Genomic DNA, 18,519 nt, shown 5'->3' with positions numbered 1-18,519 from the left:
ACTTTTTGATAGTGGGAGAAATATGCTGGGCCTTTGTATATAAACTAAAAAAATACTAACATTTTCCTGGACAGAATAAAGAGTATTTCTAAGAATGCAACAACTGTGGCACTTTTTTCCATACCTAAACTACTCTGACTTCATTAACTGTTTACTGCTAACTATGAAGTTGCCAAAGCACTGACGCTGGCCTGAACTACTCTACCTACTCAATTTGCCATTGGTTAATTAATTGGCCCTGACTGAACTCTGAGCAATTGCAGCTAGGTTACTCAGGAAAAAAAAAAAAAAAAAAAAAAAAAAAAAAACGAACCAAAAACCAAATAAACAAAAACCACAAACCAAGAAGCTAAATCAAAGATATTGGCTACATTTTAATGGGCTGTGGTTAAAGACCATTTGAATGCCTTCTATCTGTACAACTTCTCTGGGCAAACTGCTTCACTGCTTGGCTGTCTTCATGGTGACAAAATTCCTCCTTTTATCCAGTATGAACATTTCTTTTTTTCCAGTTATGCCTACTAACTCTCATCTTCCCTTCCATGAGAAGATTTCCTTCCCACACTGAGAAGAGTTTCATCAACACCCTCCCTGCAGACACCATGGGGGTTGCTCTTACATTCCTTGAGGCTATCTCTACAGAGTCTTCTCAAGACTTGTTCAGCCCACCTCTACAGGCAGCAAGTGCTCCAACCGCTAATGATCTCAGTGGACCTCCAGTGATCTTGTTCTAGTTTATCTATGTCTTCCTGGTATTTGAGAACCAAAACCAGGCAGGTAGGCAATCATTTTGTGTTGGTAGCAGATGGACAAGTTGACTGCTCCATCAACATTCCTTTCTCAACCTACACATTACTTATCTTGACCACAAAAAAAAAATCTTGTCACTTTCACTCTAGGGTAGACTGATGTCAACTTGCATATTAAGTAGATGAATTCAGCATTGTGAACCACTGATGCACACCTACCTCTCTGTCCTGCAGGCAAAACAGATACAACTGACTCAATGAACTTGGTCTGTGAACTTCAGCTTAAGACTAAGCACACTACCAAAACACATCCTTGCTGCAAAACATGGTATGCTACAGTAACCAACTTCTAGGGAAACAAAAACAAAAACAAAACAAAACAAAAAAACAACACATAGAATTTTCCCTTTCCATTGAGAAAAGAAAATCATGAAATCATTAAAGGATTTGTAGAGATTTTCTCTTCCCTACATCCTATATTTTACATATGGGAGAACATATTTTCTGCTCCCATTTGTCTATAGACTCTTTAAAAAAAATCAAAAAGGGAAAGAAGGCAGAAAAAATATATGAAAAGTAGAAAGCTCTGTTTTCCATTTTTTTCCCCATCATCTCTTCCTGCTAATGATATTACAAACAACATGGTGTTAAGTGCTCTGAAAGTCATCTTGCCTTTTAATGCTAGTATGATTTTTGCAATCTCAAAAAATGTGACAAATGTAATTATGCCTGAAATAAACCACCTCTTCTTGCAGAGTTGAAAGAATACTAAAACGTGATCTGTACCAGCTCTAAGCTAATTATAGTGACACTACTCATGCCTCTAGAATTCTGTTAGTGTCAGCACTTACATTATGAACCCCCTAATTTTAGGGATTGATAGCTATGTTCTACATAATTTAGCAACTTTAATGGGAATGCACAACACAGTAGTCAATAGCTTCATTAGTGACATTTTCTTAAAAATGGCTTAGCTTTTAGGTTGAAATTTTGTAAATCACTTGTGTATTACACAGTACAAGCTACTAGCAACTTGTGATGCCAGTAAAAATTTGACATTGTCAAGGTCTGTGATGCAGAAACAAAGCTAATCCAGGATGTGATTTATATACTTGAATTTAAAAATTTTGTGAGCTTTGGAGACAAGTGTTGCAAAAATATACTAATCATCTTCAACATCTTCACATTTTTTATGGAAATTAGGGATTTCCATAAAAGAAGTGAGGTTTCTATGAAAAAGAAATAAGTAAATAACATTAACATGGATAATAAAGGACTTTTATAAACACTGGATGTGGAATGAAGTTTAGGCATATATTCTTTTTATATCAGTTTCATATGTGAACATATTTATCTACCAAAAAACTGGTATGCTTTCTGGTGGAAATCTGCAGACAATCCATCTACTGAAGTGTGCCAATTATTTTAAACAACATGGCAAATTCACTGATGATATTTGAGAATGCAGACTCTCTGGTTTAAAAACAAGCAAAGCAAAAAGAAGTGCCTTGCATCATGCTGGGATGTGATATAAAACGTGGCTTATGCAGTGCAATAAAGCTAGAAATCTAGGATTATCTAGTACATAAGTAGTTAATTGAGGTAAAGTTTAACAGCTTGTAGAAAAAAATATTTTTATTTCTTCCAAAATACATTCTCACCTCATCAGAAAAACAGTATTTAAAGAAAAGTGATAAGGAGCAGTCTAAATCAGGGTTCTTCTCTTTTACCTAAATTGAAAGAAGATAGCCAATATTTAAAAATAATTAAAAAATAATAATAATTAAAACAAACAACAAACAAACAAACAAACAAACAAAAAAAGCAATGTAAAAGGTAGCTTGCCAGTAAAAGCAGTGAGAGATAATGCTCTCAGAAAGAAGTGGTTTCTGTCTCTCTGGTACCGAGCAGGTTGTTTCTCAATAAATAAGGGAGGAATAGCTCATTCAAAACTAAAACTAAATTTTGGTAAATTCTAAGAAACAGGGTCATTATTATTATTGAATGATTCTCTATACCTTGTTTCTCTTTTAATATTTCACTATTCATTGTTCTAGTCTAATAATTTTCCCTGATTAAAAATAAGTGGCTGAAGAAGACTAATTTCTCTATTGCTGAGTTGACATAAACAATAAACATTTTATCTCATCAGTTGCTAGATGGTCTATGAGTTTGGAAACTGGTGATTAGTGAACAAATGGTGTGTAATCATGCTAAGTATGTTTTGATACACATACTATATCTTGTAGTAGAATTATTCACATGATAGTAGTTACCTTAGCATTTCCTATTATTTACTTAGATAACATGGTTATAAACTCCAAACATATAGTTGTTATGTTTCTCACCCATTCTAAATCTAAGTTGTTGGAAAATAAGTATGATTTAATACTTAGGAAAACAGAGTGCAGAAACACCTTATGTACCCCTTATTTTAAAATAATAATAATTAAAAAAAAAATAAAGTGTATGAAGTTCAACAAGGTTAAGTGCCATGTCCTGCACTTGGGGCACAACCCATGCAATGCAGTGCTACAGAGTGACTGGAAAGCTGCCCAGCAGAAAGCGACCTGGGAGTATTGGTTGATAGTTGGCTGAATATGAGCCAGCAGCGTGCTCAGGTGGCTAAGAAGGCCAACAGCATGCTGGCTTGTATCAGAAATAGATTGCTCAGTAGGACTAGGAAAGTGATTGTCCCTTTGTACTCAGCTCTAATGAGGCTGCACCTCGAGCATTGTGTTCAGTTTGGGACCCCTCACCACAAGGACATTGAAGTGCTGGAGCAAGTCCAAAGAAGGGCAATGAAGCTGGTGAAGGGTCTAGAGAACAAATCTTTTGAGGAGTGGCTGAGGAAGCTGGGGTTGTTTATCTTGGAAAAAAGAGGGCTCAGGGGAGACCTTATACTTTACAATTATCTTAAAGGAGGTTGTAGTGAGGTGGGGATTGGGCTGTTATCTCAAGCACCATGTGATGAGGGGAAATGGCCTCAAGTTGCACCAGGAGAGGTTTAGGTTGGATATTAGTAAAAATTTCTTCACTGATTGTGCAGCACTTGAATAATCTGCCCAGGGAACTGGTTGAGTCACCATTCCTGGATGTCTTCAAGAAATGTGTAGATGATGAACCTAGTAGCATGGTTTAGTGGTGGACTTGTCAGTACTAGCTTAAAGGTTGGACTAAATATCTTAGAGGTCTTTCCCAACCTGAATGATTCTATGAAATACTGAAATCAAAGAGATAAGGCATGATTTGTTTGTAGTATTTTCCCTTCAACTACCAATCCCAAACCACAGAAACACAACAGTTTCTGAATTTTGTTTTTAGTAGTTTTACTCTTTCCATTTTGTAAGTGATCTCATCTTAAATTTTATTCTATCTCCTATCTTATCAAAATTACACAGCAGACACTTTTTTTATACTGTGTGGGTGACCAAGCACTGGTACAGGTTGCCCACAGATGTCTTTAAAAGCTGCCTGGACTTGGGCCTGGGCAACCTGTTCTGGGTGGCCCTGCTTGAGCAAGGAGCTGGACCAGATGCCCTCCAGAGGTCCCTTCCCACCATGCTGTAATTTTGTGACATCAGTTGTTCCAAACCTTTTAATACTTCCTCATGCATTTAACAGTTGATAGTAATGGAATACAGTAACATGATGATGACTTCGTTACTCTAAACAGAAAGCAAGACTTCTTCTGCATATTGGAAAACACATTTACAGTTTAACATGGCTTAAAACTGAATTCAAATATCAGCCTTAAATACAGGAATAATACTGACCTATACAGAAGAAAGTACCTGTTATTTCTAATTTATAAATTCTATTCAATCCAATTTGTGTACTCATAAATAGACTCTCATCTCACTCTATGAGATATCATAAAATATATCATTGTATGAGATATCATAAAATTCAAAGCATTATTTCTAACTTAGTTGAGTGTAGCAAAGAATGATGACCCCATCAAATTAAAAGGAAAAGTAGGTTTTGGCCTATACAAAATGGAAATACAGATTTTTCCCAACACTGTTATTTAAAGGCACTAGGAAAAGTACAGATTGTGGAATTTACACTCCCCATAATCCCCAAAACACCTTGGATTTTATTCAGGAAGCACTGAATGGCACATTTGAGACTAAACTTCTTTCATTACCATAGCTCTCTACATAGTGACATATAATTATGTGTTAAATATTTCTGATGATATGTGGGAACGCACAAACTTAAGAAACAGGGAAGAAGCCACCAAAATCTGGGGCAAGTTGCAAAAGAGTCACAAAAGCATTCAAGTGACTGAAGGGGGAGTCACTAAATCAACTAGTACAAGCAAGCTCAGATTCACACTGCTTATGGCTCGCCTTCTCTGGAGAAGGCTGCTTGTATGCACATGTGGCTGTATTTGGCCTAGGTTTCCTCTGTGATGAAACGAATGATCTGTGGGTCGTGTCCCTTCTGAGACTTTTCAGAGGAAACTCATACCTTGTCAAACTCAGTTTGACAGAGGTGACTACTTCAGACAAAAGTAAGCTCTTTGAGGTTTGGGGATGTTATGGAGCTAGACAGGAGGACATGTCCAAAATGCAGGGAAGGCTGAGGCATAAGCTCACATCTTAAGAGGCCTGAAGAGACATAGAAGAGACAGCTTTTATCACACCATAACACCATGAGACAAAGCTCAAATCAAAACTCACAGTTAACTACGATACACAGATTTATAGAAACAGCTTCATTAATGCCAATGTATTTAGGTACTGATCAAACTTAAATCATTCAATGATGAGCTCTGTTACTTCCTTCCTAATAGGAGTCTATCACAATGAGATGAATGAAGACCATTACTTTTTAATATTTTATTTTATGAGCAATTTTCAAAAATATTAGCTATCTTAAGGGTTATTATGAATTACATTATTGACTACTTTGAAGTGACCTCATAACCCACTTGAACAGAAGAAAGAAATCTGAAGTGACACAAAACTGTTTTTCACTTCCAGCTATCAGAGGGAACAACATTCCTCAGGGATATATGTGTAAGACGAAATAGTACATTTGATTTCAAGAACTGATTAGTTCATGAAGATTCTGCACTTATTGTTTGATCCCTTTAGACTAGAACAGCAGAGACATATGAAGAAATGACCATCAATTACCTGTTTCAGTAAGTTTAAAGTATCTATTGTGATTTTTTTTTCCTTTAAATATTAAATCCTCTTTCAATATTTGTATATAAGCAAATATTTATTTTAATGTATTCTCTATAGGTGTTAAATATGTCTCACTTGATCTCATTGTTTACTTTAAATCTGATTTGGTCACTGAAATATACTTTGGAAAATACTGGAGATAGGTCTCAGCAAGTTGCTAAGACACTCTTAACCCTGCTACTTCACTTAAAGATATCGGTATACTGTTCTTTAATTCCCTGCTAACACCCAAGTAGATCGATTGCCTATGAGAGAAGAAAATGTTATCATATGATATTCACTTGGCACCAGATTTTCTTACTAAAGCCATAGCTATTACAATTAACAATATTTATACAAAAGTGTACCAAAATCAAAAGAAAAAAAAAGTCTGATATCCTATATCAGAGGAACATTTCAAATTGAAAGGCTTTTCCATCTGTTTTAAACTTCTTGTAGTAAGTATTTTCTCTTACAGCTATAGGAAAAGAATCTTTCCATCTCATTAAGATGTAGCATAATTACAGAACGGTTGAGGTGGGAAGGGACCTCTGGAGGACTTCTGGTCCTAGCACACTGCTCAAGCATTTTGCATGAGACCATGTTCAAAGGTCACAAAGGAGGGAGACTCTACAACCTCTCTGGAAAACCTATTCCAGTGCTTGGTCACTTCACTTCAGTAATTAAGTGTTTCCCGCAAAAAGCCATGATGCCTGTTCTTCCTGATGTATCTCACACACACTGTTTTCATTTGTTACCCTATTAGACAAACTCTTTTTCACAAGTTACACTTTCTTCTTATTGTCAATGGAATGATAACAGGTTTCTGCACATTTTTTAAACTTGTTATTTTTAAAGAAGTAAAAGTCATGTAGAAGAACCCGTTTACCATAAAGTATTTTTTTCTATTCCTCTGCAACTATTAAAATAAAGTTACTTTCTGTGCCCACTAAACAGGTTTACAAGACTGACAGAGGCCTGGAAAACAAGAAGGCAGGGGTCATCTCCTGATGAAAAAAATAAGTACAGACGGATGAAAGGTCAGGTCCTAAATAAGCAAGTCAGAAAAGAAAAGTATGTGCATGGTATTTTATAAATTTTACTGAAAATAGAATCAAGTATTTGTCTGAATTTTCCAAATGCCTTTTGTAATTAAATGCAGGACAGACTCATATGTATTTTGATTTTTGAGCACAGTCAGAAATACTGAAAAACTGTACAGAATTACTTCACTCATAAGAAAATTCTGGAGAAGTAAAAAGAGGTTTCAGGTTTGAGAGGGTCTGTCTTTTCAACTGGAAGATATTGAGAAAAATAGTAATGAAGATACTGCTTTTAACACTTTTTCTCTGTTCAAGTCTTCACTGATGATTTCACCTTTCAGAATTAATTGGACAGTTCATACAGAAATGATTTGAAGCAAATACCTCAGTTACAAACAGCTATTGGCAGCAAAAGTCCACAGCACTGAAAAATTATAATTTGAGTTTTGAAATATTTCTTCAAGTGTATTGGAAATTAACGTTCAGGATGGAAAACATAGCTCAATATGAAATTTAGCTTCAGGCAGAAATAAGGTATGATACTCAAAAATAGTTTTTTCTAATATCTGAGCAGGTCAATTAGGGTCTGTCTTTCATTACTGAATCATATTTATTCAGGTATATTTTGAAGAGATTTTTCTGAACCTTAAGTACTAAACACTTTATTTGATTATAAACCTGTAATTTTCCATAATAATTTTCTGTATAATCAGTGACTTCAGAAATCAGAGACTTAATGAAAGCATCAAATACTAATAAATTCCAGATTCAGTGCAGAACATAAGCAGCTCTTCCCTTCCCCCCCTCAATTATTCTTGGTGTTTTGTGGATCAAAGATTATGGGTGACTATTACATTGAACATGAAAATTAAAATGGCCTTAATTAAAAAGGAAACTCGAATTACCCTTCCCCATTAACTTATAATATAAGAAGTGATATGCTATTACAAAGACACACATTCAGCTACTTCATCAAGAACTGGTAGAGGTGGAACATATATTGAAGATATACGAGAAAGCATTCTTTAGTTAAACAACTATTTATATCATCAATTAAAGTGTAGTACACTATCTAAATTTATAACTTTTTACCTTCTGTTATTCAAGCTCCTCTTTGAAGAATTCAGTTGAAAAACTGAGCAAGCATAAGTTCAGCATCAATCTACATTCTAGTATCCTTACAGGTATACAGGTATTTCTTGTTTTATATGGAAGAAAAACATGCAGGTAGGCAGATAAAAATCCTAATTCTGTAGTTATCCATTTAGTTCTATTTCTTTTTATTAAAGATACTGTTTTTATTTTTTTCCCCCAGGACTGAAGTAACTCCAGGACTGAGTGACAGACTAAATTTTCCTTTTGCCTTACAGAACAAGGCCCTTATTTCATTACAGCAATAAGAGTCAGAGTCTGAAGTCCTGGCTACCCATGGAACTGATGGCCCAGGTCCCATTTTCCTTAGGATTTTTGTATTTTTCTTATCCACCCATCTAATGGTCATATCACCATTTCCTTTTCTTCCTGCCTCACTGAACAGATTGCTAAACATATAATCACCTGGAAATGATTAACATGACAACAGTTGCTTTGAAGACAGGATGGGCAACTGTCATGTTTGAGGTAATCAAAATATAAAAGGAATTTATTTATTTATTTATTTTAAAAAGGGTCACCATATTCACTGCCTGAGCTGTACTTTCAAGACAAAGCACAGAAAAGTTCACCCGTCACAGTGGATTCTGTAGTGCTGGTGAGTTTGTATGAGTTATTTGTGTGAAGTCATGGGTTTAAGACATATAAAAGGATAAAAAGAGGTGTTATTAATCACTGTGACAATCTTTTAAGTTTTATTTTAATCTCCAAAATAGTAAAATATTCACTGCAATATTAAAAAGTGCTTACTGTTTATTTTTTCTGAGTCATACACTTTGTGTCTAAACTTAAAGAAAGCAAAGTTAATGAACTTAAAGCCTGAAATGCAGCTGAGCCAAGCACAAAAAGGTCAGAATTCCATCAAAATCCATACCACTTTAACTTAACTTGCACTGGACAAGTTTGCAAACAAAATTTTTTCTATACGAGGTGCCACATAAAACAAAGATTCAAAAAAGGTCTCAAATTCTTAAACTGTACAAAGAATCAAATTTGCAAAACAAGCTCTGTAAGAATTTTATCACAAAGCAAGGAGATTAACATAGAAAAGAATGAAAACCAAACAACTTGTTACTAAATAACAAAAATCTGTGTCAAAGAACTCCTGAGTTAGGTCACATTTAGGTGTCCAAAGTTGCTCCAGTTTACCAATTTTAAAAAATTAAAATTAAAATTTAGAAATTTTAAATTAAAAAAAAAGCATTTTCAAATTTACCAATTTTAAACACACACTTAGAATCTATCTTATATGAGAACAATAAATGATCAGACCAAATAGATTCTTAAGATACACCAAGAAACATACCCATCTGAAAGTAATAAGGGACAAGTGAGTTGTCTCCACTTGAGATCTTTTGTCTCTTTGCTCACACACTTTTATCAGGAAATACAAATAGAGTAAAGTTTGTTTCATACTTAAAAATAATTCACAAATTCATGCCAAGAAAAAAAGCTCAAAAGCCTTTGTAGAAGAAACCAAAATAAATAAATGAGGGCCAATTTGTTGGAAAATGACAATTTGTTCTTCAGCATTTGTCATTGCTGGCTAGAGAATGAGCATATATTGCATTTCAGACTGCCCCCCTGCCTTGTTCAATCCTGACTATTCTTTTAATGCAGTAATGAATTGTTTTGTTGTTGTTGTTGTTTATTTTTGTGTTTTTGTTTTGTTTGTCTTCAAGCTCAGTTGTTTTACCTCTTACTCTTTCCTGTTTCTTATCTCTTGTATACCCATTTTCCAAATTACTTCCCCATATAAAAAAACATCACTGCACATACATGTATAGTATTTCTTTTTTTGAATTGAACCTTCTGTCATATTTTCCAGACTATTTACTCTTCTCTATGTCTCAGGCATAAGTACTCTTTTCTACTCTCTCCTCATTAATGAGGGACACTTTTTCTTTTTATCACTTTTCTACTGATACCATGACTAAAGTTCCTCTTTATTCATTTCTATTCATAAATTTTGCTCTGCTTTACAAGTAAGAACTCTTACCAGTTTATCACCAGTATGTGACATCTTCCTCTTATTATCAAGTGTATTTTTTTTGTGTCCATCCCTCTAATTAAACTTCCAAATGCACTGAACAGAAACATCAGAGACTTTGTTTCCCTATATGACATAACATCAAGAAAAGAATAGCAAGAAAGTAAGTACTTTTCCATTGGGGGAGAGGAATATTCATGGATCTGCCACTGCACAGAAGTCTTCTGAATTAATCCAGACTTTTTTATACTCGTATGTTTTAAATGTGGAATTCACACACACACACACAAATATATAGTTGTCAATTAACTAGAATAATGGTTAATTATTAATACATGTGAAAATTCAGAAAAAAATCTCAGTTCAGCTGAGATATATCTTAGTGTCCTGAGAAATTTCTTCTATACTAATTTAGACAGTCTCTTACATATATTTCTAATCTGATCTACACAACATATATAAGGGAAGGATATATTTTATATACACATGAAAGACCAGTGCTTCAGTTACTGAGTAACATTTAACTTTATCTCTTTAATTAATTACATACTTACTAGAACTGAGAAATGACCGATCAAATACTGGTAGCTGACACTGCTGGTACATGGAGATGACTTGCATTAATACACTCTCTGTGTTCAAACTCATTGGAATTATTTGTGATCCCTTAGAGACCATTTAAAACAAACAAAATAATCCCATTAACTTCTGCTAAATTTATTAGATAAAGTACAAAAGCATTTTTTTTTCCTGAAAATGTTTATTTCATCCAAAATCTGTTTCGTATACCTTATAAGAAAATTTTTAGTAGAGAGATCCACTCTGAGGTGTAGTATATATGAAAGAGGTATATATTTGCACTGTGCTGTGCAAAACAACCGTGAATCTTTTTTCATGTATTACAGAGATCAACATACTGCACAAGATTTTAGTTGAACAAATAAATTTCATTTCAGGAGCAGTGTCACTAGCTTGAAATGTTATTCACAGCATAACCAGTTCAAAAAATGACAAAGAATAAGAAGAAAGGTGACTTCAATTGAGTAATTGAAGGAACTGTCATGACATAGCCAAAACAAAGAATATCGGGAAACTGGAATTTAACTTAATTCACAGCATTTATCAAGGTTAATTTATGTTTCTTCCCCAAGCCTAATTAATATAAAGCAGAGTGTTAGCAGCCTTTCAAGAAGTTGGGGGTTGGATTATATATATATTTTTTTTCCCCAAATGGTAGTTAAGCTTCCAGGAGAAAGCTCAGCTGAAGCTATCCAGTTTCTCAGAAAGACCATTATTACCAGGTAGCTGAGCTGGGATGCTGCCTTTGTGCAGGGAAGAGGCTTCGCTACATTGCTTCCTTCCTCTAAGAGGCTCTGGCAACTCTAAATCAAGGAAGTCAACAGAAGAACCAACCATTTCTTACTTTTGTTAATGCTGGTTATCAAACCAGGTAGTGGTAGTGTCTGCAGATACTGGTAGCAGGACATGCTTCTATCTTATATTTTGATAGTTTTCATTATCCAGCAAACCAGTAGAGGGAAAATTAATCTACAATTCTGTACTTAAACTGAGATTTCATTTTAGAACTTCCTCATTTTTGGAACTCATTCTAGCATCACAGAAAATGAGTAATTTCATTTAATATTGTATTTATATATTTATATAATATAATGTATGCTTTTATTTATAGACAAATCTTTATTTATTCAATAATCATATCACTAGAAAACAACTGAAAAGAAAGATCATTAAATCAACGTTGAATTGGCTTAGGTTCTGTCATATCAAACATATATACCACAAAGTTTTTTTAAGCTGATAAGGTAGTAACTCGAAACAAGGTAACTTTTTGTAGCAATTAATGTGAAGAAAAATTGCTTACTGATAGTCATAGGTTTTCAACAGAGACTTTCATGACAATAACTGGAGATATAAATTATGCTTGTTTGGGTGTTGTGACCCTGAGCCTTTATAGTAAATTAAGGCTCTGTAATCCGTAGGTGTTGGCTTGCAAATGACATCAAGCTTCAAAATTGTGAGTTCTATTTTTCAGCAACAAGATCATTTGAGATTTTTCTCTCTTTCTGTTTTAGAAATAACTCATTATTTTTCCACATTTGATTTATTTGAAATATGACATGCAACTGATTAATGGTGAAATCTTTATGAACAACCCCTGGGTATTTCTGCGCAAGCTTTAAATTGAACAACTAAAAAAAGTTGAAAAATGGAAAAGTCAGTAATAAATATTCTTCTGAGCATTTTTGCTGGTCTGCCTTAGCTAGAATGCTTGTATGAAATAAAAAAGTCATTATGAGACAGGACAAAAAGGATCAACAAAAAGAAAATACTGCACTACTGAATACTGAAGGAATTTTGAGAGCATTAGAACACACTCCTGCTGCTAGAGGAGTGTGTTAAATGAGGCACTATTTTTACTTGGGTTACTGAGATTTAAAGTAATTCATCTAAGAAAAGATCATTGCTGAACTACCAGGTTACGCTTTTACTTTTTTTTTTTTCCCCCCCTCTTTTTTTGTCTCTGTTTTCCAGAAAAGGAGAAAGGCACATATCCTTAATGGTAATGTAAGGCAGCTGTTGCTAATTACAGGCTTTGATTTTATTTTTCTGTTCTCCGCATCAGCATTTACACAAATCAAACTGTAGACACTTTGAGGCAATTTTATAATACCTGTACTACAACTACAAGAGCTGCTTAGCCAATCAAAGCCTTCTGTGTTCAAGTTAATTCTCACTCAAAACTTAAAATGCTGCTTCTGCTTCTAAAGCTGTCACTGAAGAGATCTACCCTCACCACAGCTTAACCCACAGACCGCACTAAACTTGGCTTGAAAGCCAAGGATTCCCTTGGAGGAGTTTATATTGCTATATGTAGCTACAGTAAAAGCAAATGTCTTCAAAGAAATGACCTTATTCCTAAATAGATTAGAGAGGCTGTGAATCTTGTGAAATAAAGTTTTTTTGAACTGGTCAGATTTTGTTTTTCCCAAAAATCTTTTCTCTCTTGGACAGTTCTTTCAGATTTTCAGGGATCTCCCTGCTCACCCAGCACTATCCTGAAAAGCTCATCAGCAAAGAATGAATGAATAATTTAAAATAATCTTTCAAATACAAATACAGCTCAGACTGAACTGTTTATAAGGCAAAGATCTGATCAACTGCTCTTATTACCATACTCTACTAAATATATATATATTTTCCACTTCCTACTCTTTCTGGATATTTATAAAGCAATCTCCAGCGACCACTGTGTACTGATTTTGGCCATCCTTATGCCTACAACTCATCAGGAAAAGATAAGACAGTAGACCACAGCAATCAGCAGTTCGATACAAACAGCAAATCTAACCCTTTAAGGATGGCAGGTAACCTGCAGTTCTGAGAATTATTCCATTCTGAACATGGAATGTTGTTAGGAAAGCAAGTACAGAAACTTTTTGAGAGTGTGTTTTGCATTGCTGAAAGTATTTCATTTTCACTGCACTGTGTGTTTTGTGGTTTTTTGTTGTTTTTTTTTTTGGTTCACTGCTCAAAATCTGTACAAATACTTCCTATCTTACACTACCAATTAATATAACAAGCTCATTAAAGTAAATGAAGGTTAATTTAATCATATGCAAGTAATACATTGGATAGATCATTGTATTTGTCTTTTAAATAGCTCGTCTTTCATTCTATCTTCATCAAATAGTATTCTGAATAATTATCACATCACCATTAAAAATGTTACAGCACTGTTACATTCTTATTAAAAATTTCAGGTCACCTATAGCATTTATACAAAATACCAGAAATCTAGACAAAATACCTCAGGCTATGAAGCAGTAAAGTAATTCCTTATAGCACTGCCTGCATTTCTACAGTCTTCACCATTTGGATGATTACATTATCTCAGTTTTATATTCACTAGTCAGGAGGTAAATGTCAGCTGGAATCATTGAATCTCAATTTTTTACACCTTTCATTTTGTTTGATAGGCTTTTTATCCATAGTAATTTATTGCTATTACTGATGAAAGTATAAAGCAAAAAGATGAGAGTGTAATCAAGGCTAATGGTGAACCAAATACCATGTGATAATAAATCAGCAAGAAAAAACTACTCTAGAGATAAATGGAGATGTTTACCATTTCAGTTTGAATACTATTAAAACTGTTTATGTAAAATACAAGGCTGTACAAATAAAACTATATTCTCTTCTTTCATGTAAAATATAACCAAAGATATGTGAAATTAAAAACTAAAGCTTCAGAGAAACAACTCAATTTGCAGTTCTTTTTATAAGCAAAACTTTCTTTTTCTTTTTCTTTTTTCTTTTTTAATCACAGTATGTAACAGTGAAGAGAACAAAATTATCATATGAAGGAAACGTATGGCAGAAAAACATTTGAATTTTATAAACAGGGTCTTACTTTGTTAAGCTCATAGCTTACAGTAATCTTGTTACTTTATCTTTCGTGACTTCTTACAGCAGAGAATATCCCATAATTCTTACAAGAAGAAACTGCAGCATACCTCAACTGACTGTTGAGAGTTACTGTGGTGGTTTTTTTTTTGTTTTTTTTTTTTTCTTTACTTTGTTAGAATATTTTTTTCCTCAACAAGTCCTTTATTTTCTAAAAATATGGTATCTTGCCATTTTCTTTAAAAGAGCTACCTACAGAAAACCTCAACAATTTTCCTATGAACCAGCTCAAAAAAAAAAAAAAAAAAAAAAAAAGGTGAAGGCAAAGAAAATATTGAAATGCACTTTAATAGCTTTTCTGAAAGGCCCTGAAACAGAAGTTAGAGCGTATAAAATCTAATAATATACAGGTAAATGGACAGGAGCTGTATTTCTAGTCTTTTAAATATCTTGAAGCCTGCATACTGAGAGCCAATCAAAAAATGGTTAAGTGTATAGCTTTTCCACCATTCTATTAGGAAAGATTTTAGAAGAGTTAGACTATATTTACGGTACCTTTGGATATTGTTTGACAGGGATCAGAACTCTTTCTGACAGCTTTATGTTTTTGTTGCTGATAACATCAAGATATTTCTTTTCTTCATCTTCCTTCTTGCCTTCAGAACCCTGAAATTTTTCAATTTCTGAAAATAATAAAAAAGAGAGCAATCAGTTGCATGACATTCGTCATCCTCGGAAAGTTTAAACTTCTACATCGTAATATAGATTTTGCACTGAACTGTTTGCACTCACATGACATGTACTGTTAACTTTGAAAAAACTGAACTGTCACCAGTGTTGTGAGGCAGAGGTGACAGTTCACAATTTGCACTGCTTGACTAATTCTTTCCCAGATGAAATTGATTCCAAATGATCACAGTGGGAACAGGAACAGATGAGGCTTATGATTCAGGCAATCAATATTTTAAAGAGGATCACATCATCACAGCTTGATGCTATTTTGTAAATGTGTCCTGCCAGAGTTAGTCAGATTCCAACTGAAAGGGCTAAAAGTAAGACTAGTAAAACACTGAAGAGTTACTTAGAGGCTGTACAAAATACATTAAGAAATAAAAATAAGTCTTGCACAAAACAAATTTTCATTAAAGGAATGCAATAAGTAATAATAGATGATAATGATGGTATGTAGAACATGCTGGTAGAATTTACAAAAAGAACTGTAAAATATGTTTGGGTAGAATAGTTTTGAGTGCTTTTATATGAATTCTTTAATCCCTAAAGCTCTATAAAAGAATAACACCAACAATTAAATTCACTACTCTGCAAAGAATATCTGTTATGGTACTTGAGTTTCCTAACAGTACAGGTACAAAAAATCACAGTACAGGTAAAAGTCACATTTGCACCAGTGTGCAGGAAGGAAATGGCAATGCTCATAATGAGTTAATTAAATGGCTCAAGAGGGACAGTTGGGGGTCTGAAAAACATGCATTTTAAAGGCAAAAAATGCAGGTACAGGAAAGAGAAACACACTGACAACCGTGTGTGACACAAATACAAGCTTATTTGATTTACAAGCACCAGGAAAAAAGGTATGTAAAACAACAGTCAATGTCAGAATTTTTAAATGTTAACGTTACCTATTTTAGATCAAATAATTTATTTAAAGTCTACTTAGTGAACAACTCTTGAAGGGACTTTTTCAAGGCCTTCTAGGTTTATGACAAGTAAGAAATTGGAGCTTGGATGCTGTGTTTTTTTTTTTTTTTTTTTTTTTTTTTTTTTTTTTCATACAGTTCTACCTTGCACTTGTCTCTAAATGTTGTAGTGAATACTTTAAATGGACTTGTCTTTTCCCCATATGTTGTATTTCACAGTATGAAATACTGAAGATTTTGACTTTTTTTTTTTTCTTTCTGCCCTAGTACCAGTGACACTAATGCATTAATATATAAAAAAAAAAAATTGGTTTAGTCCACATTCTTTTTTTCTTTTTCTTTTTTTTTTTTTTCACTGTGTATTTCCCGGAACACCCCAGATAACTTTTTTCTGTTACTTTCCATTCTTTTTACAAGGTGGCAGTGATACATGGAGTTGTTTTATTTCTAATCTGCTCTATCATAGAAGAGTAGCCAGTTCAAAGGTAATGGTGGCAGCATGCTGGTAGCAAGCATTTGAACAGTTTCCTTTCTTCTCCTTTCTCCTTAGAAACTTTTAAACTAACCCTGAAAGTGAAATTTGTCCCTGGGGTATGTTCTGTATAGAGCCTCACATTTAATGTCCATAGTGGGACATTAACGTGCCATAGATAATCCAGAACATGTCCAAAGACTGGTCTATAACTAAAGTCAATAAAAACCCATGGTTTACAAAGAACATCATGGCTGTCAAGTCAGACTGTTTAGAAGAAGAGCTTTCTCAGAAGACAGAGGTGATGCAATACATTAATTACTGGACCCATACAAAATGTATTGATTTTTTGTATTGTTCTCTGTTCTGTATACTCCTTGTGTCATTCTGTGACTACGATCATCACAGATGGAGCAGAACACTGTCAGGAAAAAATGAGGACAAGGATCAAACTGCCAGTATGCTGGCTCATGGCCCTGACATGCAGCAAGTTTCAACTGACCTGCCAACCCTCTGTGAAACCTGTAACCACATATAACACACACAATGAAAAGATAACACTTTTCTTTAGATCCCAGAACTTCATGTTTATTTTTATTAATGCAACCATTATACATTTTGTGTTTACTAAAAGGCATGGTTAGTACAGGATTTTGAGAACAATGACAAATGGTCCATAAATGGTCCAGTGACAAATGGTCCATAAGGACCAGCATGCTTCCAGCAAGAATAAGAACAAGGAACCCAACAGAACATTTTCCCCAACACTGATCTTAGGCAATAAGAGAAAAGACAAGTTCCTTGAGAAGAAACTTCACACGTTTTCCACCCACTTTTGCTCTGAGCTAACTGAATTAAGCAGGGAGACATATAGTTCTTCAATTACCTCCTACAGTACCTGTCAATCCCCAAGCACACTTCATTCTCGCCTTTCATCTGTAACAGTACGCTCGCACTTCCTTTTGTATAATACACATGTATCTTACCCCTCTTAATTGGAAGAGAACATGCATATCACAGTCATGCAAAAGAGGTCACAACTAGAGAAGTGTCAGAGAATAAAGGCATTTATAATATCTTTTAGATTTTTTCCCCCCATAAAAATTGATCTTCAGCTCTCTCCAGACTTGGAGCTGCAAAATTCTGCAAGTAGTGTCAGCCTGTTCAGAATTTTTGAGGGAAATAGCTTCTTTTTCCTTTACCTCAGTGATTTAGCATAAAATTGAACAGCTGCATGAGCAACTCTTACTTTTTCAAAACTATCTGCTTTATTCTTACAGTGCCAATAAAACGATGTTAATTATAGTGCACTTCAACACACTTGACACCTATTACAAAACTTTTGTCATGAATATAGTTTTCCCATTAAAATTAGGCATTCCACAGTAAAAACATCCTTTTGCTACACTTAGAATCATGTCAAAACTCATCAAAAAATAATGTACTTCTTGTCAGCCTGTCCAACCTACCAAAAAATGAAATCTACACCGCCCTTTTTCTGCTGTCAACATTTGCCTCCCACTGAAAGGAATTCTACAAGCCTACCTTGCACCTTTCCTATCAGGCTTTGTGGGTTACTGTGTTTGCAGCACTGGTATTGTTTCAGTAAAGATGCATGACCTGCTGTTACAATGTCCTTTTCAAAGAACCATCAGTTTCCATTGATGGGAGTGATTACCAGAATGGGAATTTCACCAACCTTTTGCCTGTGTGCTGTATTGCATATAGAAAGGTTATCTGCAACTCTGAGAAGCACATATTTTCTTTGTGTGCTTCTAGTGTGGTGAATGGAAGAACATTTGAACTGTAAGAGAAAGAGTAAGCCAATGCTGGTAAAAAAAAACAAGTCC

General features: G+C 34.3%; 1 protein-coding gene across 5 annotated transcripts in view; it reads right to left on the bottom strand.

Moving 5' to 3' along the window:
* KHDRBS2 (KH RNA binding domain containing, signal transduction associated 2) overlaps nt 1–18,519 on the bottom strand; it is a 378,797-nt gene that overhangs the window by 295,966 nt on the left and 64,312 nt on the right. For all 5 annotated transcript variants that reach the window (XM_021269153.4, XM_021269154.4, XM_027455064.3 and 2 more), the window contains exon 2: nt 15,095–15,222. In XM_021269153.4, coding sequence (XP_021124828.1) covers nt 15,095–15,222 — 128 coding nt within the window. The remainder of the gene's footprint in view (nt 1–15,094; nt 15,223–18,519) is intronic.

Source organism: Anas platyrhynchos, chromosome 3 (genome assembly GCF_047663525.1).
Source record: "Anas platyrhynchos isolate ZD024472 breed Pekin duck chromosome 3, IASCAAS_PekinDuck_T2T, whole genome shotgun sequence".
In the NCBI taxonomy this organism is placed as follows: domain Eukaryota; kingdom Metazoa; phylum Chordata; class Aves; order Anseriformes; family Anatidae; genus Anas; species Anas platyrhynchos.
Note: the sequence above shows the minus strand (reverse complement) of the source record. Positions and strands in the feature narration are given on the sequence as shown.